This window comes from Perognathus longimembris, chromosome 28 (assembly GCF_023159225.1).
Source record: "Perognathus longimembris pacificus isolate PPM17 chromosome 28, ASM2315922v1, whole genome shotgun sequence".
Lineage (NCBI taxonomy): Eukaryota > Metazoa > Chordata > Mammalia > Rodentia > Heteromyidae > Perognathus > Perognathus longimembris.
The window spans coordinates 37,662,636-37,687,742 of record NC_063188.1 but is presented as its reverse complement, the minus strand read 5'-3'; the positions used below and the strand labels follow the sequence as shown (position 1 = coordinate 37,687,742).

Below are 25,107 nucleotides of genomic sequence, written 5' to 3'. Positions count from 1 at the left end.
AGCTGCAGTCCCTCCCGAATAATCAGAAAACAGTAAAGAACATTTTTCACTCTGGGATCTGCAAGAACAGAGAAGACTGACTGGGCCAAATGTGTGAGGGAGGGGGTCAGAAACAGAGTAGGGGGCGGACCCACATCTGCCGCGCTTTTGGTGGGAGTGGAAACTGGGGACCAGACCTCACTGGTGACGCAGATCCCATGTGATCAGGAGTCGACGTGTGCAGAAGTCCTGCTAGTCTGGTCCTTGTTCCCTTCTGGGTACCAGCTTCCTTCAGCTGGGCAGTCGGAGGTGCGGGAAGCCAGCGGAAGGAGGACTCAGCTTGCTGGGATTTTACAGGTTGGTGTCCATCCGAGTGTAGCCCGGAGTGTATGTGCGGGGGTGAGGGTGGGGGGGTGTTTGAGTGTAGGGGTAGTCAAAGGTAGAGACTTGGAAAAACCCCAATCAAGTCTCCCATCCCCCTTGACTCTACAGGAAATGATGACCCTACTGAAGGGAACTGGGGGTCTGAGGGAAAGAAAAGGAAATCTTTAATATTTATTTTTAAAAATCATCGTCTAAGATCTCGGACTGTTTTTCTGAAACCCATTCTGGCCCCAAACCCCACCCCAACCTTAAAGATAGTTGGAAATTGAACTGCTTTCCCTCCTGTCCCTGTCTGATGGGAAAGAGGAGCACAGGGGAGAGGAGAACTGGGGTAAACAAAAGATGGGAGACTTTCCGTAAGGGAGACCTTAAGGGAGGATAGCGACGTGTGCTGGGCTCCAGTGCAGGTCCGCCAAGCACCGAATGCTCGCCCCACCCCCACCCCTCCCTTCTCCGTGTGTCTGCAGGTCTGTGCTTAGCACCGCCCGAGGCTAGGAAAGTAGGAGAAAGAAACGGCTTGGATCACTACGTGGTAAGTGGAAGGAACTTTATAGGGACTCCAGGGTGGAAGTGCGGGAGGATACACAGAAGTGGTGGCTCCCCCACCCCTATCCCTTCCCCCTAGCCCCCCAGCCAACCTACTGTTCTGGGAAGGCCCTGTGTTTGGCCCGGCCGGGGAGAAAGGTTTGGGGAGGGCTGAGTTGGGACGCATAAAGGAGGGCCTTGGAAAAGGCTGGAGGGAGGGACAAAAGAGGGGAGGCGGTGGAAAGTGGAGGTAGGAGGGGCCGTGTCAAAAAAGGTGATTGCTGAGTGGATTTCTCAGGTGGAAGATATTTGATGACGACACTCAGTTTTCAAAAAAGCAAGACTTCTGTGCCAAGCGACCTACCTAGCTTTTGATTCATTGTCTCTTTGCTTCCTAGAAGTATTTGCAACGATTAAACAGGAAAAAAGACTAGAAGCAGAGACAATATGAAACCCTGTCAAAAAATGGAAGGAAATACAGAAAATGAGAATGAACCAAAGCCTGAGGAAGAGCCAAAGCCTGAGGAGAAGCCAGAAGAGGAGGAAGAACCAGAGGAGGAGGAGAATGCAGAAGAAACCTTTAGAGAAAGGCTAATTCAATCTCTCCAGGAATTTAAAGAAGACATACATAACAGGCATTTAAGCAATGAAGATATGTTTAGAGAAGTGGATGAGATAGATGAGATCAGGAGAGTGAGAAACAAACTTATTGTGATGCGTTGGAAGGTTAATCGAAACCATCCTCACCCCTATTTAATGTAGCTTACCTTGATGTCTATTTTATCTGATATTAACATTGCCATATAGATTTTTTCTCTTTTTTTTTAGCATTTTCCTGATATATCTTTGCCCATCTTTCTACTTTTAACCTCTTATTCTTAGTAGTTTTAGATGTACCTCTTGTTATCTACAGTTTGTTGTTTATTGTAGTTGGAACCAATCTACAAATCTTTTAAAAGGAGAGCTTTACTGATTTGTAAGAAAAAAAGTGGTTCCTGATAGGATTTAAAATGAAAAGAAGTTACTAAGAAATATGCAAATACCATATTTTTGAAAGTTAATAGTACATTTGTATAAATATTACATATATAAATGTAAAACTTTGTGAAGAATGAAAGACAAAAAGTACAATCTCAATGGTGGGATTATGAATGATTTTTTTCTTCTACTTGTTTGTATTTTCCATACTCCTACAATGGACACACATTATGGTTGCTAAAATAATAAAAGTTTTATAACTAAAAGAAGCAGCCAATAGCACTTGTTAATTTATTCTTAAAATTACTCAGACACTCAGTATTGACAAAAAATTAGAAGCAAATGTGAACTTCAAATTGGATCAGCCCACTTATCTAGAAGATTAAATTTTACATCTCTTCTCTGTCAAGTAAATGTAATAATCTCAGAAATTTTGTGGGGGGCAAATAAGATAATACCTGAGAGTCATTTGACGGGATTTTGTCCCCCATCTCCTTACTCAAGAAACAAGCTCACTAGAGACTGCTTCAGCTTTTGGAAAGGATGGACTTAAGTAGATGTCGTTTGTGCTTGAGAACAAACTCAAGAAATTGTTAGCAGGGTACCATCTATTTTCTCTCCTCTGTGTCTGTCCAGCCTTTCATCCACTTACCCTTGATACTAAAATATATAATAGGTATTCTAGCCCCTTCTACCCAAATACCAACATACACCCAATGGGCCAGATCCCCACACTGACTTTTACAAATATGTGTAGATTGCCCAGCTTCAATTTTGATAAGCATTTAGTGCCATTGGAGCCATGTTGTCTTATAGACACTTTAGCAAATTTTAAACTCATCCCCATATAAAAAAGTTGGACAAGAAGTCTGAATAACAGATATTATGCTTTAGTTAGAATTGTAGCCCTGGAGTTGGGTGCCAGAGCTCATGCTTATAATCTTTTTACTTGGGAGGTTGAAATCCAAAGGAAAACAGTTTGAAGTCAACCTTGGCAGCAAAAAATAAGCAAAAAAAACCTATGAGAATTCTCTGATACCCAGCAAATAACAGAGACATGGCTTAAGTGGTACAGTACCAGACAAAAGTGAGGCTCTTTTGTTCAATCTCCAAAGAAAGAAAAGTAATGTAAATGACAAAAAAGGAAATGCTGCCCTGCATTTGAATATGCTGTTTTACTTTCCTGACTCCCATTTCCTTAGGGTGCATGCTTTCCCTGTTCAACCGGTAATGGAGACTTGTGTACATTTTCAAGAGGACATTTAAGCTGGATCTGAGGGTACCCCAATTCCTAGTTTAAAACATGGAATTTCTATGCAAAGACATGCCAATTGCATGTCATTTTCCTCTGTGATTCCATTTATGGGAGCGCTTTGTGTCTCCACACCACACTTTTTCAACAGCCTGAAGAATTCTGGTGGGGCTGGAATTCCAGCTCGAGTTGTAGTCTTATTTTTTAAAAATCAAAAAGTTAAATTCAGCCCCTTATACTTTAAGGGAGGTGCTCGGGCAGGCTGTAGAAGGTCTCAGCGGAGCTATACCCTCCTAGAGTGTGTCTGCCCTTTGGTTTCTCTCCCTGTAGGTGGATAGCTGGGCTGCCCTGAACAGACATAACTGGAGGAAGACAACTGTCCCCTTTGCAGATAAAAACACTAGACTTTCTCTTTTTTTTTCCTCCTAATCAGGGATTAAATAGAATTTCTTGTAAGGACCAAAATAAAACCTCAGATTTGTAATTAACTCAAAACATCAGTTGTGGTAGTGTTTATTCTAAACATGATGGCTCTGGATATAATCGGATACCTTAGAGTGAAAGTAAAAGGACTTGTCATTTTAGATAGTATACACATATGATCAAATGTAATGTATTTATTCGAATATATTAATAAATACTTGTGGTTTAAAGCATAGGAGGATAACAGATTTAGAGTGCTACTATAAAATTTGCTTTTCAAAAATATTCTAATTATATAAGTGAGTCGTTTTAGAGAAGGAAATTAAGTAGAACACAATATTAGGCTGGGTAGTACAAAATTATGGTCAAATTTGTAGTAAAGGTATTTCCCTAACATAATTGCTTTAGGTATAATATCTGCAAACATCTGTTAAGACCTGTGCAGAGTCAGAGATTTTTACTCTATTTATAAGCTACTAAGTCACTGGTAGAAGTTACTAAACTGTTGGATCAGAAACTAAGGACATTATTACAACAAAATCCAGAGCTTCATGTTGATTTCTACTGGCTCCCTTAGATTTCCCAGGAGACATGGGGCCCAGATGGATGCCTGAAGATGGTGTGCTTTACATTCAAGGAAAGAAAGCCTATGTTCGTGATTTTCACTATTTTCACAGTAAGCAGAAGCCAACCTGCTCTGAGTCCAGGAATGTTACCCCATCCCCCAAGGTTGCTTGCTGTAAACACAACTGAAATATGATCTGCCTGGGTAGAGTGGTCAGGACCTTAAATTCTTTGCATACTCAAACAGAACATGCAGAAACTCAGGACTTTTGGCAAATTGCCTCTCCTAGTTTCTATACAAAACTTTTTCTAATACTAATTGGCAAGCCTTTAAGGTAAAGAAACTTTGAGCGAATTTGAAATCCCACTAAAAGCTGATATGCATGATGGTGCATACTTGTAATAACAGGACTTGGGAGTCTAAGGAAAGAAAATGTTGCCCTAGATAGGTATCAAAATTTCAAGCCCAGCTTGACCTATGTAGAGACTAGGTCTAAAAAATATTGTGTAAGACATTGCAACTATGTCATCACAAAATAAAAGAAGTAGAAGTACAAAGCCATTGGGATCGTTGGAACTAACACAGCTTTTCACTTTAAAACTGACAGAAGGGTATGTTTGAAAATAATCCCTGGATTCCATACACATCTAATCACCATAGCCTCTGTAAAAAAAAAAAAAAAGCTAAAGCTGAGAGAAAGTCTGCTCTGTTTTCTCTTCAAGGAAACTTAATATAGAGCAAAGGCTGGAAGTGGGAGAGTCTAACTCAAGTAATAGTACATATAACAGTCTTTGACTTTTTATGGGGGTGGGGGCATTTGGATTTTTGAATACAGGGTCTTGTGTCTGCTAAGCCATGTGTTCTACAGTGTTAACCACAGCCCAGTCTTTTTTGCTTTGGTTGCTTTTCTGGATAGGGTTCTCATGTTTTTGCATAGGATGCCCCTGCACTGTGATCCTTCTATTTACATCTCCTGTGTAGCTGGAATGACAGGGGTGGTATACTATACCCAGATTATTGTTTGAGATAGGATCTTGCTAACTTTTTCCCAGGACTGGTCTTGAAACTTATCTTCCAAATCTCTGCCTCACAATATTACAAGAAATATTACAAAAATATTACAGTATTACAAAAATACTATAATATTTGAAAGAATAATTCCCTCCCAGGATTATAGGAATGAGCCACCACCCCAACCAACAGTATTTGATATTGTGGCACCAGTATCCTGCAAGAGCCTTGGCCCAAAACTTCCATATCACGGATGAATGTTTTAATTTGGCATGGAGAATCTTTCTATGTGTTTATTGGCCATTTCGATATCTTTTTTTTTTTTTTTTGCCAGTCTTGGGGCTTGGGACTCAGGGCCCCAGAACTGTCCCTGGCTTCTTTGTGCTCAGGGCTAGCACTCTACCTCTTGAGCCACTGGGCCACTTCTGGCACTTTTTCTGTTTATGTGGTACTGAGAAATTGAACCCAGGGCTTCGTGCAAGCACTCTACTGCTAAGCCACATCCCCAGTCCCCATTTGGATATCTTTACTTTGAGAAATATATATTAAATACTTTGTCATCCTCCTCACTATTTTCAGTGAAATTAGCTATTTAAAAGAATGAGGTAGATTTGTATGTACTGCATGTTTGCCATTCACTGTTAAAAAGAAAAAACAGGGGGCTGGGAATGTGGTCTGGTGGCAAGAGTGCTTGCCTCATATACATGAAGCCCTGGGTTCGATTCCTAAGCAGCACATATATAGAAAATGGCCAGAAGGGGCGCTGTGGCTCAAGTGGCAGAGTGCTAGCCTTGAGCAAAAAGAAGCCAGGGACAGTGCTCAGTCCCTAAATTCAAACTCCAGGACTGGCAAAAAAAAAAATGCAGGACTCTTGGTTTTTGCTGGGAATATGGCCTAGTGGTAGAATGCTTGCCTTCATATACATGAAGCCCTGGGTTTGCTGTGGCTCAAGTGGTAGAGTGCTAACCCTTGAATCCTCTCTCTCCCCCTCTGTCTCTCCCCCCCTCTCTCTCCCCCCTCTCCCCCTCTCTCTCCACCCCCCTCTCTCCCTCTCTCTCTCTCCCTCTCTCTCGCTCACACACACATTTCTTTTTTAAGAGGCAGTTTGATATATCAACAGGCCTTTTCTTTCCCCTCTGATTGGTTAAGAAATAATTGTTTAAATTTTTTTAAAGGACAATCCTTACCATTACATGGGAACCATTAAATTCATTCTTGATCTTATACAGAGAATTTCTCTTAAATGAATTTAGACCTTTCCCCGACGTTACATCGTTAACCTATTGTTTTATATAGAAAAGGAATGAGAGATTTAGCCAAAGACAGCCATGTATTAGATGAAATGCTTGCCTAAGTTCACACCCCTTGCTTTTAGTCACTGCTCTGGAACAGTTATTTGTAAATAGTTCCAATACAACTGTGTTGAATGAATTTAAATTCTTCAGAGCTCTATGTGCTTTGTCTCTATGCTCTTTGAATTCCTGCTCTTGGTTTCCACATTTCTCCCTGCCTTAAAGTAAAATTAAGTCATAAGTGGATAGGCCTCAATTCTCTTCTGGACAGTTACTGAAGAAGGGTTTGCAGATATAAATATGTATTCTTAGTAGGTAGTTAGTATATTTTAGAGATCTGAGATCATCAAAAGAATAAGCCCTCGCTCCAGGATGGCATGGAGGACAGTCTTGATTTGCTTATTAGCAGCCCCCAAACACAGCTGGCCCAGTCCATTTACACTGCAACCTTTTGTATTTTTACTTCTCTGACTCTACCAAGCCCCTTTGCTTTACTCTTAAGTATTTGCTTTCAGTTTTTAAATGTCACCAATTCTATCTGGGTGCTGGTGGCCCATGCCTGTAATCCTAGCTACTCAGGAGGCTGACATTTGAGGATTGAGGTTCAAAGCCAGCCTGAGCAGCCATATGTGTCACTGAGTTTTTTTGCTCAAGGCTAGTGCTCTACCACTGGAGCCACAGCTCCACTTCGGCATTTTGTGGTTAATTGGAGATAAGAGTCTCATGAAGAGTTCCTGAAGAAAGGTATACAGATATAAATACATATCTTTTGTAGGTGGTATCTTTCAGAGACCTGAGGTAATCAAAAGAACAAGACCTCACTCCAAGATGCCTTGGGAGGACTTTGCTTGTTACTAAAACTCTTTACTACTGTGATTACTATATTATGTGGCAGGCCACAGTCCTGGTTCAGTAACAAAACACTTTTTTTAATCAATCCCTTATATGTTCAGCATGGATAACCATCCCAGAATAGATGTTCCTTCTTACTTTAATATAACATCCTTGAGATAATTTGCAAGTTCACTTACTTAAAGTATATAATCCAATTATTTTAATTATATTTACAGATATGGTTAACCATCACCAAAATCAATATTCATTAAGTTACAAAGAAATCTGACTATGATCATCCTATATCTCATTCCCCCTCCCCTAAGAAAACACTGATTGACCTTCTGTATCTATAATATTCCTTGTCCTAAACATATAAAATATGGTCCCTTATGACTGGCTTCTTTTATTAGTGTAGTATTTTCGAGGTTCATCCATGTTGTAGTAACCCAATTCTAAGTTTTGTCAAATAATTTTCTGGTGTATGATTGAACCATATTTTTAAAATTGATACTGACAAGAATATGAAACAATATGTTCTCTCACTTGCAGATGACAGGGATGTAAAATGGTACAGACACAGAGTTTTGCATTTATTTCTTGCTACTGAAGCTTGAACTCGGAGCCTCACACACTTGCTTATAGCTGATGCTCTCCTTCGGTGTGAGAGCCCCCAAAAGCAGATCTGTGAGACCCAAAAGGCTTGGGAGGAAGGAATGCCTTCTCCCATAGCTCTCAGAATGCTGAGTTTCCTGAAATGGTCAATCAGTCCTGGCTTGAAGAGAATTCAGATTTCTATCCAGGTTGTAGGCTAATTCCACAACACACTTTCTAGGAACTTGGGGATAGACAAAAATCTATGCTAGACAAAAATCTATGCTAACCGTAAGTCATTTACTCCTTACACCTGATTCTTAAGATCAAGAAGTTATTTATTACTTGAATAAGATGATTGGTGCTTGTGACTTCAAGGTAATTGTGACCTCACTTTCTGCACATACATCCCTGTACCCTACTCAATAAATACCTCGTAAAATGGACCCAGGGCACCTGAATCTGGCAGAAGACTTCAGGCCTCTGGTTCCCCAAACCTCAATTCCATGGTCTGGTGTCCATTATTGTTTTGTCCCCAGTCACCACGTGATGCGACACTTAGGTCTACCCTTGAAGTTATACCTTTACTTCCAAACGTTTGCTGGTTAATTGGAGACAAGAGTCTCTTGAATTTGCTATGTGGGCTGGCTTTAAACTGTGATCCTCAGGTCTCAGCCACCTAAGTAGCTAGTAGTACAAGCCACTGTTACCCAGTGGTACAGCCACTTTGTAAGTCAATTTGGCAATGTCTTGCAAAGCAAAACCTACTCTATATAATCTATGGAAGTCTTTTCTGTGGTATTCTGCATATGCTCACTGTCACTGGTAGTTTCTGCTTCTTTTTGGTATAGATATAAATGAATTGAAATCACAGGACACACAAAAAAGCAGTGGTGGAGAACTAACTTGTATGTGCAAAGCCCCGGGTTCTAACCTCAACACTGGAGAAAATAAAAGATATAGGAAAAATGATTTTAATTGGAGAAGCTAGAGAAATTACTTGTGATAGTGACCTGAAGCAGGCTATTACAGAAAAGTTTTCAATGTGGCCATTATAAATATGTTTGAAGAGCTACAAGGAAGAATGATTAAGAAAGTTAAAAAAATGATGACAGGGCTGGGGATGTGGCTTAGTGGTAGAGTGCTTGCCTAGACCTGGGTTCAAGTCCTCAGTACCACATAAACAGAAAAACCCAGAATTGGTGCTATGGCTCAAGTAGTAGAGTGCTAGCCTTGAGTAATGAAGCTCAGGGACAGTGCCCAGGCACTGAGTTCAAGCCCCAGGACTGGCAAAAAAAAAATGATGACACTATCTCATCAAAGTGAAATAACCATAAGCGAGCTGGGAATGGTGGTTTACATCTGTTGTTCCAACTACTCGGGAGACTTAGGCAGGAGGATAACTTGAGCCCCTATATTTGAGATCAGCCTGAGTAACAATCACAGAAACCATAAATTTGAAAACTATAAATATCTAAAGTAAAAACTTAAATACAAGAAATCAAACGTGGATTTGAATTGAGAGAAGAAATAATGATCATATAAAATAAATAAATAGGAAAAAAGTTGAAAAATGAGCTTTAGATAAGTATAGAACACTATGAAGTGCACTACCATACATATAAAGCATATATCAAAATGAGAGACTAGAAAGGTGAAAGAAGTATAAAAATAAGGCTGAAATGTCCTCACTTACTGAAGAATTATAAATACTGAGGTATATCCCAGCTTTCCTATTTCTTTGTATATCTTCAAATTTGTTACTCAAAGCTAGTTATTTTACATAACTAAAATAACCAATCTGATTACTACCCCCCATTTTACTCTCCATGGTTTAGTACTCTAATTTGCCTATTTGTTCAGTAATTGCATAGATGATTTTAGTGACATCTACTTCTCACCACTTTAGCATGAAGCTTCTGATGTCATGCCACAGGCAGGATAATGATTTGATATACTAACTCTCAATGTCTCCCCAACAGCATTCAACTATTAAGCTACTCTATTGGTTGATCTGCTTAGCTATCCATTTCTGGATGGACTAGTTCATTTAAATTTGGTCACTTGTGAAAGAACTGTTCCCAAGGTCAGCTTTTTGTTTGTTATGGTCTATTTATTTATCTGTTTTTCTTTGTTTTGACACTCAGTATCCTTAGTCCAGGCTGGCCTAGTACTGGCAATCTTTCTGCATCCACCTCCCTGGAGTTCCAGGCCTGCACCACTGCAGCCAGATCAAGATCTCTGACCCCAGAAGAATTTCCCCTAGCCATTTAACTTCTCTCTCAGTCTAACAGCCTAGACAGAAAACAGTAAACTTTGGCCTTCACCAAATCAATCACTTCCAAATTTCCCCCACCATCATTTCTACTGTTTTTGCTGTGCCCTTGGCTTTAACTTCGTCTGTGCTCCCTACAAATGAAGGAAACTCTACTAGGAAATATTAGAAGATATATGTTTTTCATTCACTTATCTTTCAGGCAAAATCTCTGAGTCAAAGCTATGGACCCAATAAACACATGAAGTGGAACAATTAAAGATACTACCTTTTCTCTTCACCTCTCTCTCCTCGTCAGGCCTGGCACTCCTCACCTCCTTCATGGAGACGTCTACGTAGACATCCAATTCATTCTGCATGACCATTATTAGTCCATTTCTGAGACCACATTGCCTTCTAAATTCTTGATATTATCTTTACATATCTAAACATTACTCCAGGAAGATGCTGGTGGCTTGCCCCTGTAATTCCAGAAATATCACTCTTCTTTCTGAGTGACTCATCTTTAGGAACTAATCTCTTGGTGGAGGGGAAACTACATACTGGTTTCCTCTCAGTTCACTTCTGTCAACACAAAAGTATAACTCTGGGCTAGCTTTCAATCGCAGTCCTCAGATCTCAGCCTCCTAAATAGCTGGGATTACAGGTGTGTGCCACCAGCTCCTTCCTGGAGTAACATTTATATATATATATATATATATATATATTTATATATATTTTATATATATATATATTTATATATTTATTTATTTATTTATATATTTATTTATATATTTATATTTATATTTATTTATTTATTTATTTATTTATATATTTATATATTTATATATATTTATTTATTATATTTATATTTATATATATATTTATATATTTATTTATTTATATATTTATATATTTATTTATTATATATATATTTATATATATTTATATATATATATATATATATGAATTTAGAAGGCAATGTGGCCTCAGAAATGGAATAAAGGTCATGTAGAATGAACTGGATGTTTGTGTGAATGTCTCCATGGAGGAGGTAAGGAGGTGCAGGCCTGAAGAGGAGAGAGAGGTGAAAAGAAGAGAATCTTCAATTGTTCCACTTCATGTGTTTCTTTGTATCTTTCAGTTTTCAAAAAAAATGTCAAGAATAATAACCTTGGGATGGGAATATGGCTTAGCGGTAGAGTGCTTGCCTAGCATGTATGAAGTCCTGGGTTCGATTCCTCGGCACCACAGAAAGAGCCAGATGTGGTGCTATGGCTCAAGTGGTAGAGTGTTAGCCTTGAGCAAAAAGAAGCCAGGGACAGTGCTCAGGCCCTGAATCCCAAGCCCCAGGGCTGGCAAAATAATAATAATAATAATGATAATAATAATAACAACAACAACAACCTTGATATAAAGGAAATAAGAAAATAGTTTCTTCTTAGCCAAATATAAATGAGCATATCCTGGGAACACGGATTTAAGTTATCTTAAATACCATGTGACACACCATGGAAGAGGTTACAAAAACTTTTATAGTCATGGAACAAAGAAATTCATCAATCAAATTCATTTATTAAATCTATTTGGGGAGCCTTTAGGTAGGTTGCTAGAGCAACGTCAGGAGATGTCTTCTATTGGCTTCTGATGTTATCTTTTAGCATTCTTAGCTTTAGGATTAACAGAGGCCGGAGGTCTGCTAAGCTTTGTGATACATTCCAAGGGTTTTACCTAATAGTCATGAGAATGTTAGGTCACATTAAAGTTGAAAGCAAATGGCTGTTAAAAGCACTAAGATATCCCAAGATAATTTTAGCTCTGGACATACAGCATTCCATTTGTCCACAGTCAGAATATTCTCTTCATTCAAGGGTGAACAGTTTGCCAAGTTTTTAATATATATGCAACTTCTTCACAAGATTTGAGTTCCACACTTCCCATGTTGTTGAACTATGCCTCACAAGCCTAGGCAAGAATAAGCAGGGACCTTGCAAATCTCAGTGTCCCCATACTCAAGAGACAGCTTCTATCCATCCATCAGCAGTGCCCTGATGGAATTTAGCCTCTGAAACAGATTGTAGGAGTGAGAATGAGAATTGCTGATATCCTGCTTTTCTGAGGAAGAAAGCCTCTCACTGGGAGCTGAAGGGAGAGAATGTCCTTGTTGTTGGGGTCCAGTTATGAGTGAAATTGATGCTCCTTCAGAGCTGCTAATGGGGAAAAGGGAATCATCTAGATCAAATACCACAGATTCTTTTCCTTCTCATGGAGTTTTTATAATATAAATTTTCTCAAATTCATGCTTCTTCATTAGTATATACTCTTAATAGCATTTAAAGGGCCTTATATGGCTGGCTTCATTTTACTTGGGCTTATAATTTTTATACCTGGGTTTATAATTTCTATCAGCTTCATTTTCATGAATTCTATGAAAATATGAATGACACATCTACTTTGTCTTTTTTATATCTCCAGGGCTTTTCCTGGCACACAGTAGACACTTAATAGTAAATTTATGAAATGTATGTTTCTTATGTTTCCATTAAGTAGAAAGAGCTATATCTAGGGAATAAGAACTCCTAAATATGGTACTGAAATATGGATATAGGCAGGCAGTGTTAGCACCAAAGTGTTCTCAAATAACACAAAATAATAAATGTTGAATATATACAAGTGAATAAGATCTGGACTTGCAACTTAAAAATTATTATCTTTAAGTAGTTGTACAAAGAGATTTCAATTCAACATGTTAGTGTGTCTGTACAATGCATCTTGATTAATGTTACCCCTTCTATCATTTCCCTCCCTCTATCCCAACCTTACCATCCTCCTCAGTTACCTGGTTACATTTTCAAATGTTTTCAATATTGTAACTACATTCTCCCATTCTGCTCTCCACTCAGAACTTAAGATTTTTTTTTAATAAATGAAACTATGTAGTGTCTTAAGAATACAGATTTGGGAATAAAGCTACAATATATTGAATTCCTGCTCTGACATTTCTTACCTGTTGCTGGATCTGTCTGTCATGTCTGTCTTACTTGTAAAATGGAGGATAATGATAGCATTACTTGATAGAATGGGTAAGAGAACAATATACAGTCATTAATGTACATATATAATAATGCCTTACATGTATCAGCAGTTGAGTATTGTTCTATTTTCATTACTATCTATGAATAAGAAAACCAAAGTAACTCTGAATGTACTATTTTATAACTTGGGCTTAGGGCTTGGGTTACTGTCCTTTAGGTTTGTTTTGTTTTGTTTTTGTTTTTCTCAAGGCTGGTACTTTAGCACTTGAACCATACCTCCAGTTCTGGATTTCAGGTGGTTAATTGGAGAGTTAAGAAGTCTCATGAACTTCCTGTCTGGTTTGGCATAGAATTGTGATCCTCAAATCTCAGCTTCCTGAGTAGCCAGGATTACAGACATGGGCCACTGGTACCCAGCTTATAACCCGAATTTTTTTTTTAAATAGTTATTTGTTTTGCAGTGATGAAGATCTAACCTAGGGTCTGGCACATGCTAAGCAAACATTCTAATTTAATTTATTTTTCCTATTCATTGCAAAAGAAAGATTTCCCCCCTTAGAGAAAAGAAGAGAACTTTGTCCACCTGATGACTAGAAATAGAAATGCATCTTTATTATCAAAGATGGAAATGGGAGCCAATGGTTCATGCCTGTAATCCTAGATCCTCAGAAGATCTGAGGATCGTGGATCAAAGCCAGCCTGGACAGGAAAGCCCATGAAACTCTTATCTCATAGAGAGCTGGAAGTGAAGCTGTGGCTCAAGTGGTCGAGCGATAATCTTGAGCACAAAAGCTCAGGGACAGCACTTAGCTCCTGAGTTCAAGCCACAGGACCAGCACACACACACACACACACACACACACACACACACACACACACACACACACACACACTCAAAGATGGGACCAACCAAACAAGAGGGAATGAAGGAGAGTCAGAAATAGCAAGTTGCCAGGTGGAGATTTTGAAGTGTAAAACATGACACAAGAAATGTAATACAGTATAGTATAATGTTATCAATATCTGGTGAGCCTGTGTTTGATTTTCATAGCAAGAAATGTTATACTTAACTCAGAAATCGGAGAAGATTTGTACAGGAGAGAGAAGGAAGCAAAAAAATGATTGCAAGCATGCATGTGTGTGTACTTGTGTATGTGTGTATGTATATTGTGTCTGTGTGTATAGGGGGGAGAAAAAAATGAACATTTAGAGAAAGATAAAATAATCTGTACTTCTATCCTCTAAAACATTATCAATTTTTTCTAGGTCTTAAAATAATTTCTTGCTCTTCTGGCATATACCTAATTTACTGAAGAATGTTTGAAAACACACAAAAAATCATAAAGTAAAATTGTGACCCATAATCCATCACCATAAGAGCCAAAGACAATAAAATATGTTAGCTTGTTCCTATGAATTTATATACAACATTTATAAACCTAGAAGGTAAATAAAAATTAAATAACAGACTGTAGCTCACTGGTAGAGTATTTGCCTGGTGTATTGTAGACCTTACATTCAGTCCTCATCATCAAAAAAGGAAAAACAAAAAGACTGAAAGCAAATTGTCAAAGTTCTATGGAATGAATACTAATGTCTCCCCAAATTATATATGTTTAAGACTAATCCAAAGTAATGGTACCTGGAAATGAGATCTTTGGGAGTAATTAAGTTATGAGAGTGAAGCCCTTACAAATGGGATGTGGTTTTAAGAGAAAAACATGTCTCCTTACTTTCTGTTCTTGATTATATCAGGATATAGCAAGAAGATAAGCATCTGCAAGCTAAGAAATGGGCTCTCATTAGACATTGAAGTTGCTAGAATTTTTATTCTTGGACTTTCTGGCCACTGAAACTGTGAGGAATAAAAGTTTATTATTTCAGCCACCCAGTCTGTGGCATTTTTGTTATAACAATCTGAATTGAGTGAGACATCAAGAAAGCAGAAAAGAAAAAATATATATTTCTTGGAAGTCACTAGATCTCATAAAGGTGTCTAGACTTCTAGTACAACCATTATTTTGTTCAGTGAACCAAACAATCCTTTTAATTTGTCTGGGTCTCAGTCTCTCAACTTTTAAAGCAAGGCTGTTGGACTAAAGTGTTTAAGACTAGGTCATTTTTAACAGTGTATGATCTGTAAAGTCCTATCTTACAATTTCAAAATTAGCTAAAGGCACAGAAGCCTATTAATCCATTCTTTTGGTCTCCTGGTTTCTTTTATTCTCCTATTTTCAACCATTTCTAATTACTTTTCATGTTAGCAAACAGGAAAATATTTGTGAGCAAATACGCTAAACTTTTATCCCAGTAAAAATATTTTATTAGAAAAAGAATGTAGCTAGGCTACAGTGGCTCAAGTCTGTAATCCTAGTAACTCAAGAAGCTGACATCTGAGAATTGTGGTTCAAAGCCATAATTCAGTACTTAATCACAAATAAACAAGAGTGGAGCTGCAGCTCAACTCAGGGACCCAGGTGCAGAGTACAAGCCTCCAGACCAGCAATAAAAAAAAAGAAATACTTAAGTGAGTAATAATACAAATCAAGCAAGGTTGTGAAAAGATGTCTCAGGCCATAGTCTAAGTTATTTCAAACCTAAGAATTTTAATCAAACAAGTATCATTAATTTATTGACTTCTTTGAGTAGCTGAAAAACAAGAAAAGGGATAGTAAGAGATATATGCCAGCAAAGGGGTGTGATGGCTTTTAATATGGCTGCAAATTATTTAATGCTTCTCATCTTTAATAAGTGGATGTCACATAAACGTTTGAATTTCTGATGTTTCTTGAAAAACTAAGTATTTGACAAGCAAGGGCTTGAATTGCTTTAGGACAACAATTAGCATGAGGAGCTCAGAGGAGTCTACCATTTCAATAAGGAATGTGGTCTCCAGTTCAACCACATTCTTGCTCATCAGACTTCACTCACATGTGTTTTTCTTCCTGGCATGTAGCAAGTTCCAGTATTTACTGTGATTATGAGTGTGTTCAACGAAAAAATACTGAATAGAAAGGCAAAGGCAGTGGCCACTGGGGATCTCACAATTAGGGGCCAGGTAACCCAGAACACCAAATATAGGAGGAAAGGACTAGTCTAAGAGGTAGAAGGAAAATGGAAATTGCAATAACCAGAATCATTTTAGCTAGTCATTGGTGGTCAAAATACTGATTACTAAGAAGGACTGGGAAATGGTCACCTGAAAGAAGAATTTTTAGCTTTCACTAAACTCATGGCTTCTCCAGACTCTGTGATTATTTTCTTCACCAGAAAGTTTTGAGCTTACTCTGAAAGCTTTTCCACACTCCTTGTATCCATAAGACTTCTTCCCAGGATGAACTTGCTAATGTCCACTTTGTACACAGATTGAATGATACATTCCACTCATTGTATGTGCATGGCTCCTCACCCATGTGACTTATTTTTGCTTCCTCACAAGGTCCTGCTACACAACTTAACATTTGTAAAATTTCTCTCTAGTGTGGATTCGTTGATGGCTGGCCAGTAAATACCAATCCTGGAAAATTTCCCCACACTATCTACATGGATAAGGCTTCTCCCAGTGTGTTCTCACTCATGAGCCCTGCACTTTCCTCGTGCTTCAGAGCTTTCTATTTTCTGTGGATATTTTTGTGTTTGCTGGGCTCTGTTTTGATCCTGATGGCTTTTCCATACTAAAGGCACCCAAAGTGTTTCTCTCCCAGTTCTGTGTGCTTAGGACTGAGCTCTGATGAAACACACACACACACACACACACACACACACACACACACACGCTTATTGCACTTACAAGGTTGCTCACCCATATGGACTCTTGCATGTTTTTGTGAGATTTAAATCCCCACTGAAAATGTTCCAACTTTCCTTATATTCATTTGATTTCTTCCCAGTGTGAATTCTGACATAAGTGGTAAGGAAATACTTGAGCTGGAAGGCCTTCCCACAGTTATTACATTTGTCAAGTTTCTCCTTGGTGTGGATTGTCTTGATGTATACTGAGTTTGTTCCTGATCTTGAAGTCCTTCTCATACTCCTGATCACAAGTATCTCCCCACTACATTTTCTTACATCAGCAAAGACCTGACCTACTGCTAAAGGCTATCCTACACTAAGTTCAGTTAAAAATTTCTCTCCTATATGGATTATCTGGTGCTTGAAAAGCAGATTTCAAATCATGAGTACTTTTCTACTACACGCATTGTGTTTCTCATCAGAATAAATTCACTCTTGAAGAATTGGATCTGATGTTGGGTGCCAGTGGCTCACACCTGTAATCCTAGCTATTCAGGAGGTTGAGATTTGAGGATTGCAATTTAAAGCTAGCTGGGGTAGGAAAGTCTGTGAGACTCCAATTGGCCACCAGAAAATAGGAAGTGGAGCTGTGGATCAAAGTGGCAGAGCTCTAACCTTGGAGCAAAAAAGCTCAGGGATAGTGCCCAGGCCTAGGGTTTAAGCCTCACCACCACCAACAACAAAAAAAGAATAAGATCTGAATGCCAACTAGAGTTCTTGCCACATTTGGTACCTTCATGGAGTTTTTCCTCTATAAGAATCTGATACAGGCCTGGGAATGTGGCTTAGTGGTAGAGTGCTTGTCTAGCATGATGAAGCCCTGGGTTCAATTCGTCAGTACCACATAAACAGAAAAGCTGGAAGTGGTGCTGTGGCTCAAATGGTAGCCTGCTAGCCTTGAACACAGAGAGGTTCGGGGACAGAGCCCAGGCTCTGAGTTCAAGCCCTAGGACCAGCAAAAAGGAAAAAAAAAAAAGAACTTGACCACACAAACTATCTTTTGTGTTTGGACTAACGTTTTCCTATGTAGTTTTCTTGTTCTTTCCTTTCTTGAAGGTCAATTCCTCAGAGACTTTTCTCACTTATCTCAGTTTCCCCCAAATGGATATTGATTTTCCAGTTTCATATTTTGTACAAAATCTTCCCTGGCTTCAGGATCTTGAGAACAATTTTTAGAAGACTGTCATAGTGCACCCAGCAGACTTCCCTGTTTTCAAAAACTTCTTGGTCTAAACTTGCCTGCTCATTCTCAGCCAATGTCTTATCAGTTGACTCTGGGTTTAAGTACCTCCGGAATTTCTTGTCCTGGGGATTGTGAACACAGGGCTCTGTTCTTCGTTCCGGATGGAAGATCAAAGAAGGTTTAGTAAATAGAAGTCTGTACAGCCATAATTTTCCAAAATCATATCTTTGTGGAGATCTTGTTGAGATTAAGTCAGAATCTGCCACAGCTTTCTTTCTCCTGAAAATTGTTACTTTATTCCTTACTTCAAGTCTGTTATTCCTGCTAATCCTTCTGCCTGGAATATTATTTCCCAAGACTTAGCTTTCTTCTGTTTTTCATCATCGGGCTCCTCGTTTAAAAGGAATTTCTAAATCTGTGTGCCCATGACTCATGTCTGTATTCCTATCTATTCAGGAGGTTGAGACTTAGATGATAAGTCAGCCCAGGCATAAGTCCATCTCTAATTAACCATCAAAATGGCAAACAGGAGGCATGGCCAAAGTGGTAGAACATCAGCTATAAGCAAGAAAACTGTAATAGAGCACAAGAACCTTGGTACAAGCCCAGATTCAAGCGAAAAAAATGTCATTACCAGTATTAGAGTACCTGCCTACTTGCAGCTTTTACTTCAAACCCCAGCTACCATTTAAACAATAACACTAATTACCAACAAAACAAAAGTCAGTTTTTAGACTAAACCCAGGGCCCCTACCTTGAGTTATACACTCAGCCCCTCAGATATACTTTGGATTCAGAGTTCGCCTTAGTCGCTCCAGGACAGATTTAGAACTGTGGCTCCTGAATCTGTGTTGGGGGAAAGAAGAGTTATACCTCCCTGTGTCTGGTTGGATGGTTTTATAGTTTGTAGGAGGGAGGTAAAGACATCTCTTTACCTAAATACCTAATGTGAGATTGCTACTCTCATATAATTAATAACCATTGTGGTTCAAGCTTGATTCCTATAGCCCCTAATGATAAGGGCTACCAACTAAGCAACCCATTTAAATTTTGGTGGCTTCTATGTAGGTTAGGCCATATATTGCATATGACTTTTAGAGTATGAATTTCACATGTCATTCTCTGATACATAGGCCTTTTGCCCTTCTCTGGATGAGTCTCTGGTCAACATGTATTGCTTTGTTCTCTCGAACTTTGGAGCCTATAGTCACAATAAGATTTTTTCATACTTCTTGAGAAGTGAGGACTTTGGAGAAAGATAATCTTGGCCCTTTCTACGTGGCCACACCACCATATCCTCTGTCCACATGTGCTCTTTCTATGAGCCTATATCATCTAGGTAGCTCAAAAATCCCAGCAATAAAGCAAATCCACCAGAGGAGTGAGAAGTTACCCATACAATATTATAAATAGCCCTAAGCTTTATGCACAATTCATTTAGGATCTTCCTTCTCTTTGGAGAAGATAACCAGTCAAACACTGCTATCCACCATCACAACCAAAGACAAAAGTAAGATTTTTTCACAGACCCTACATTTCCCTCAAATGTAAACTCAAACTCTTTCCACAGGTTTATACTACACTGTGTGTGTGTGTGTGTGTGTGTGTGTGTGTCCATCCATGAATGCACGTATGTGTGCGTGCATGAGAGAGGTCCTGGAGATAAAACTCAGGTCCTGAGCATGGTACCTGAACTTTTTTGCTCAACGCCTAGGACTCTACCATGTGAGCCACAAATCTACTTTTGGATTTTTTGAGTATTAATTAGAGCTAAGAGTCTCACAGACTTCCCTACCTGGGCTGGCTTCCAATCACAATTCTCAGATCTTAGCCCTCTTGAGTGTTAGCCAAGATACAGGCTTGAGCCACTGATATTGAGCTTTTACACTACACTTCTATTGCTAAAGGGTAAGAGCCATCAAATCAGGTTTTCTTTTCTTTTTCCCCTGGACACATGAATCTTTATACTCAGAATCATATGCCCTTCTAACTTGGCCATAGAAAACGTTTTAATTTTGTTCTCAGTAAGTGTTATCTATCTTCAGAACTCCTTAGAAAACTCCAAGGCCAGGGAAAATCTCAATCAACTTCTCACACTATTTTAGGAAAAACAATATACTATTCTAGGACAATTCCATTGATTACGAAACTTTGCTACAATCAGTCTCATGTAAAATAACATTAGACCTGACTATATTAATACTACATTGTTATATTTTCATTGTTTTTTTTTTTTGCCTTTTCTTTTTTGGTACTGGGGATCAAACCCTGGACGTTACATTTGCTAGATAAGTGCTTTGCCATTGAGCTACACCCCAGCCCTTTCACTGGTATTTTTAAATAAAAGACTTACAAGATGAGCCAAAGGACAAAACTGTTTGGTGTAAGTGAACTGAACACCTCAGGAGGGGAAAGGGAAAGTGGGAGGAGGGAGGGGGGTATGAGGGACAAAGTAACAAACAGTATAAGAAATGTATCCAATGCCTAATGTATGAAACTGTAACCTCTCTGTACATCAGTTTGATAATAAAATTTGAAAAAAAAAGATGAGCCAAAGGACAAGAGCAAAGTATGTACCTACTGAAATGAGCATCTACTTCCCAATGGTTATATCACAATAGTTTCTCTACTTTCAGGAGGTTCACTTGAGGAAATTCCTATTGTTTTTTAAGCTTGTTTTCTTTTTTTTGCCAGCCCTGGGGCTTGAACTCAGGGCCTGAGCACTGTCCCTGGCTTCTTGTTGCTCAAGGCTAGCACTCTTCCACTTGAGCAACAGCACCACTCCCAGCTTTTACTGTATATGTGGTGCTGAGGAATGGAACCCAGGACTTCATGTATGCTAGGCAAGCCCTCTACCACTAAGCCACATTCCCAGCCCCAATTCCTAATTTTTTTTTTTGTCCAGTCCTGGGCCTTGAACTCAGGGCCTGAGCACTGTCCCTGGCTTCTTTTTGCTCAAGGCTAGCACTCTGCCACTTGAGCCACAGCACCACTTCTGGCCGTTTTCTGTATATGTGGTGCTGGGGAATCAAACCCAGGGCCTCATGTATACAAGGCAAGCACTCTTGCCACTAGGCCATATCCCCAGCCCCAATTCCTAATTTTTGTTAAAGTCTTTCTATATTGCTCTAATAATCAAATCTGAGAAACCATCAATGAGTCAACTTTTATTCACATGAGCTCAGTGGTAGTTCTGATACATTTAATAGCAATTCCTTTTTCACAGAAAGAATAAAGAAACTTTGATAAGATATGCAGCAGGCTGGATAGACTTACTTAGCTTGATACCACCGTTCATGATTCTAATCTGCATCCTTCCAGCCGATATCATTACTACAGCATTTTATATGTTAATCTAAAGTAAATTTGATCTAAGGATGCCTCTGTATATGAGGCCTCTGTCATTTACTTAAATATACTTTGACTTTTCACAGAGACAAATCACCTACTTCTTTTTTATTTTAATTATTTATTTTATGAATTATCTTTAAGTACTTGTACAAATACAACAGGATTTAATTCCTTATTTTAAGGATTAGTAACTGTTTTATGGCTGGATCAATTCTTTCCTGGAAGGAATGCCCAAAGAACAGCCAGGAACTTAGAAAGTGCAAGATCAAGCATGAGTAAGAGCAAAGAAAAACACCTATCTTTGCATAACTTTAAGACAGACCTCTAGTCTTTATCATATAAACACCCCTGATGTCAAAGAGCTCTGTATCTCCCTTTGAGAGCACCCACACTGTTAGTTTCCCTTTGTCTTTTCATTTATTTGTTTGTCTGCTTGCTTGTTTACTCAATAATGCTCCATCAAGTTTTTTTCCCCATTATACTTGCTCAGAAATTCTTATTCTGTGATGTGAAGTCAAGGGGCGCTAAGTGAAGAGTCCCTACTCCTAAAGGGAACCGTCATGACCCCTCCCCTCTACGAGGTGACAATGAAAATTATCACATAAAATTGTGAAAAATGGTAAGGATTTGATCATTGGACTTCTCCTAAAAGATTTACTATACATCATTTTCAAAACATTAACTGTGTTTCAGAAAGAGTCTTTTTAAAAATAAAAGATTGACTGAGACTACCACAGTGTTTAAAAATAATGGTGTTGGTGTTACATAAAACCTAGAGAAAGTGGTATAGACGGGCATAAACAAGGAGGTGTTTTCATTCTGAAGAATGAAGAATTTATTTCAAAAGTGTAAACTCGTAATTGTAATTTTTCAAAGCAGCATGGGAAGGAAGGAAGGAAGGAAGGAAGGAAGGAAGGAAGGAAGGAAGGAAGGAAGGAAGGAAGGAAGGAAGGAAAAATTGAAAAAAAATAGGGGAAAATATACAGCCCAAGGAATGGCCAGGCGTCTGTGGGAGGGGTCCAGGGCATAGCAGGAAACCACGCAGGAGAGAAGGCCTCAAAGGCTTAAGCCAAGACCTAGGGTGGGAGCGGGGGCTGGAGGACGGAGTGTATCTTCCCTGGTAACAGAAAGCCATGTCCAACCGCAAGACGGTGATGCCACTTGTATGTCCTCAGATTGGAGAGGCCCCAGATGAGTGACGGCCAGTGCGCGCACCAGGAGCGCGCACAGCGAGATAGAGGGGGAAGTGCAGTGCGTCAGCCTGGGGCGGCGGGGTGGAAGGAGTGGGGGGGGCCTCTTGCTGCACTGGGGTGGGGGGCGAGCTCAGCGGTGACGCGCGACCCTCACGTGACCCGGAGCTGCAGAGCGACGCAGCCCTGGGTGCAGTCGTCACTCGCGTCTGGCTAGCAGCTCCCGCCGCCCAACGCCCGGCGGGCTGGCATCCGTCCCGGGGAAAGCGGAGCAGGTAAGGCCCCGGGGCCCGCGCGCCAAGGCCTTGCCTGCTGCAGCTTGTCGATCGCAGCGAGGCGGGTGCAGAATAGCGCGGCGAGCTCCCGTCTTCTCCACCCCCTCGCTTTCTCCATGATAAAATGGGGGGGGGGGGGTACTCCTGGAGTGGGGGTGCGGGGCGGTTGGGGTCTTAAGTGAGGGCCAGCGGGGCAACTGAGAGCCAAGGGAAACTGCCCTCTAGTCACTGCAATGGGAGCATCGCTGGGAGGGGGGCGGCGGAGAAGGGACTGAACAGGGGGCGGCGTGGGGGGGGGGCAGCAACCCATTCTGCAGCTTCTCTCCACCCCCACCCCTCCTTCACCCTGCCCGGCTGTGTGCAGGTCTACGGGGCCCAGTGAATCTGCGAAGACGCACCTCGCGTCAAGAATCCGGAGGAGACAGCAAGGATAGGCCCAGGTCTGTTAAAGGGGCATTGCTGGAGGGTGTGGGTAAGAATGTCTGGAAAGTCCAGTCCCTATCTCTTTCCATGCACCTCCCCTTACCATTCCTATCCTCCATTTTGATGCCTGCATAGCTCTGGGAAAAGAATCCTGGGAAAGCAAAAATGGAGGGCTTTGGGGGAGGGAGGGAAAAGAAGGGGACTGGAGGGAGGGGCTCAAATTGGAGGCCCCCTAGAGGGCGCAAGGAGTGTCGAAGGTGGGAAAACAAGAAAAAAAATCAAATTGAAAAAACAAAACAAAAAAATCTTTGATATTAGGTCCCTGAATCCTGATGCATGGTGTATCAGGCATTCAGTTTCTGTCCTTGCCCTCGTCTTACTTGTGTTCAAAGAAAAACAGCCAGAAAAAAAATCTCATCATGGCAAATATCCGCCAGGAAAACGAAGAAATGGAGCAGCCCCTGCAGAATGCAGAGGAAGATCGCCCCCTGGGAGGAGGTGATGGCCACCAGCCTGCAGGACATAACAGAAGAGGGCAGGCTCGCCGACTTGCCCCTAATTTTCGATGGGCCATACCCAATAGGCAGATCAATGATGGGATGGGTGGAGATGGAGATGACATGGAAATGTTCATGGAGGAGATGAGGGAAATCAGGAGAAAACTTAGGGAGTTGCAGTTGAGGAATTCTCTGCGTAATCTTATGGGTGAGCTCTCTAATCACCATGACCATCATGATGAATTTTGCCTTATGCCTTGACTTCTGCCGTTTTCCATGAGATTAATACTGTGATTCCTGCTGTTTTCCTTTTCCTGCATTTTCCTGATATGCCTTTACTGATCTATGTGCTGTGAACCTGGTGTTATTTCCATGTGTCCGGTGGGTCTTGTGTTGCCAGCTTCTAATTGGAGATTGCCTTTGTGCTCTGTGTTTCTGTCAACGTAAAGTTTTACCCATTTGCATGGAAAACATGTAAAGTTAATAAAGTAATTAAAAAGCAATTTATACATTTATTATTGTTTCACTAAAAATGTATGTATATATGAACATCCCCTCCCTCAACCAGAAACAGAGCAAAGTTAACTGGAGCAACTACTTGTGTGAAAAACAATAAAAATTATATTTTCAATGTCTTTATGAATGTAACAAAGGTATATAATAATTACCAACTCAACAAACTTAAAGAACAGTAAACCTCCCTTTGTTACAGATATAAACCTTTAATTAGTATATTTTCTTTTGTCGAATGGGGACAATACTTGTTTTCTAGGGCTGCTGAGTGGAGCTTATCCGATGTGGAACTGTTTGCTGGATCTAGTCCAATTCCCCAGCATTTCACAGACCCCAGGGCCCCATCAAGTAATTGGGGATAACTGAAGGGAGGTCTTTCCCATGCTTACATGTCCATGTAGAAAATAAAATAGATTGCTCCATGTCACTCATCTGTTATTTGTAGTCCTGCTTCCCTGAAACAGTCCTGTTAAATGGGCAAACTCTTCCTTTGACATCCTAATTTGCAGAACATCAATAGTGATTTTTCACTTGTTTTTACTCCTTGGGTAGATTTTTCTTTGGAGACACAGCAGGCGTGCTCACTTAGATACAAACTTAATTCAGACATAGAAATTACATTGAGGTGTGGCACATTCTCCTTAAAGCTGAAGCACTCTTGTCTACAGCTTATCCATTCCTGGAATATGAAACTAAGCTTTTGAAAAGTAAATATTTGGCATTGTGATTTCTGTGTAAATGTGACTTCTCCAGTGAT

General features: G+C 39.9%; 2 protein-coding genes across 7 annotated transcripts in view; both read left to right on the top strand.

The window, feature by feature from the left end:
• Bex5 (brain expressed X-linked 5) overlaps nucleotides 1–24,336 on the top strand; it is an 851,362-nt gene extending 827,026 nt beyond the window's left edge. The window contains exons 1-3 of one of the 5 annotated variants that reach the window (XM_048336994.1): nucleotides 22,813–22,917; nucleotides 23,282–23,357; nucleotides 23,778–24,336. In XM_048336994.1, the coding sequence (XP_048192951.1) occupies nucleotides 23,790–24,098 (309 nt within the window). In that variant the 5' untranslated portion in view covers nucleotides 22,813–22,917; nucleotides 23,282–23,357; nucleotides 23,778–23,789 and the 3' untranslated portion in view covers nucleotides 24,099–24,336. Of the gene's footprint in view, nucleotides 1–22,812; nucleotides 22,918–23,271; nucleotides 23,358–23,740 lie in introns of those variants that run through there. The other 4 variants (XM_048336991.1, XM_048336993.1, XM_048336995.1 and 1 more) reach the window with 4 other exon arrangements.
• Tceal9 (transcription elongation factor A like 9) lies at nucleotides 111–2,275 on the top strand. Of its 2 annotated transcripts, none has more exons than XM_048336996.1 (3): nucleotides 111–336; nucleotides 831–895; nucleotides 1,287–2,275. In XM_048336996.1, the coding sequence occupies exon 3, from the start codon at nucleotides 1,336–1,338 to the stop codon at nucleotides 1,648–1,650; it is 315 nt and encodes a 104-aa protein (XP_048192953.1). In that variant the 5' UTR covers nucleotides 111–336; nucleotides 831–895; nucleotides 1,287–1,335; the 3' UTR covers nucleotides 1,651–2,275. The 2 variants fall into 2 exon arrangements, with proteins under 2 accessions (XP_048192953.1, XP_048192954.1); XM_048336997.1 differs by having other exon boundaries at nucleotides 138–336; nucleotides 1,290–2,275.
• Nucleotides 24,337–25,107: the final 771 nt, after the last annotated feature.

What these genes read in the sequence shown, in the direction of transcription:
- Tceal9 (XM_048336996.1), top strand. Translation starts at nt 1,336, where the DNA reads ATGAAACCCTGTCAAAAAATGGAAGGAAATACAGAAAATGAGAATGAA.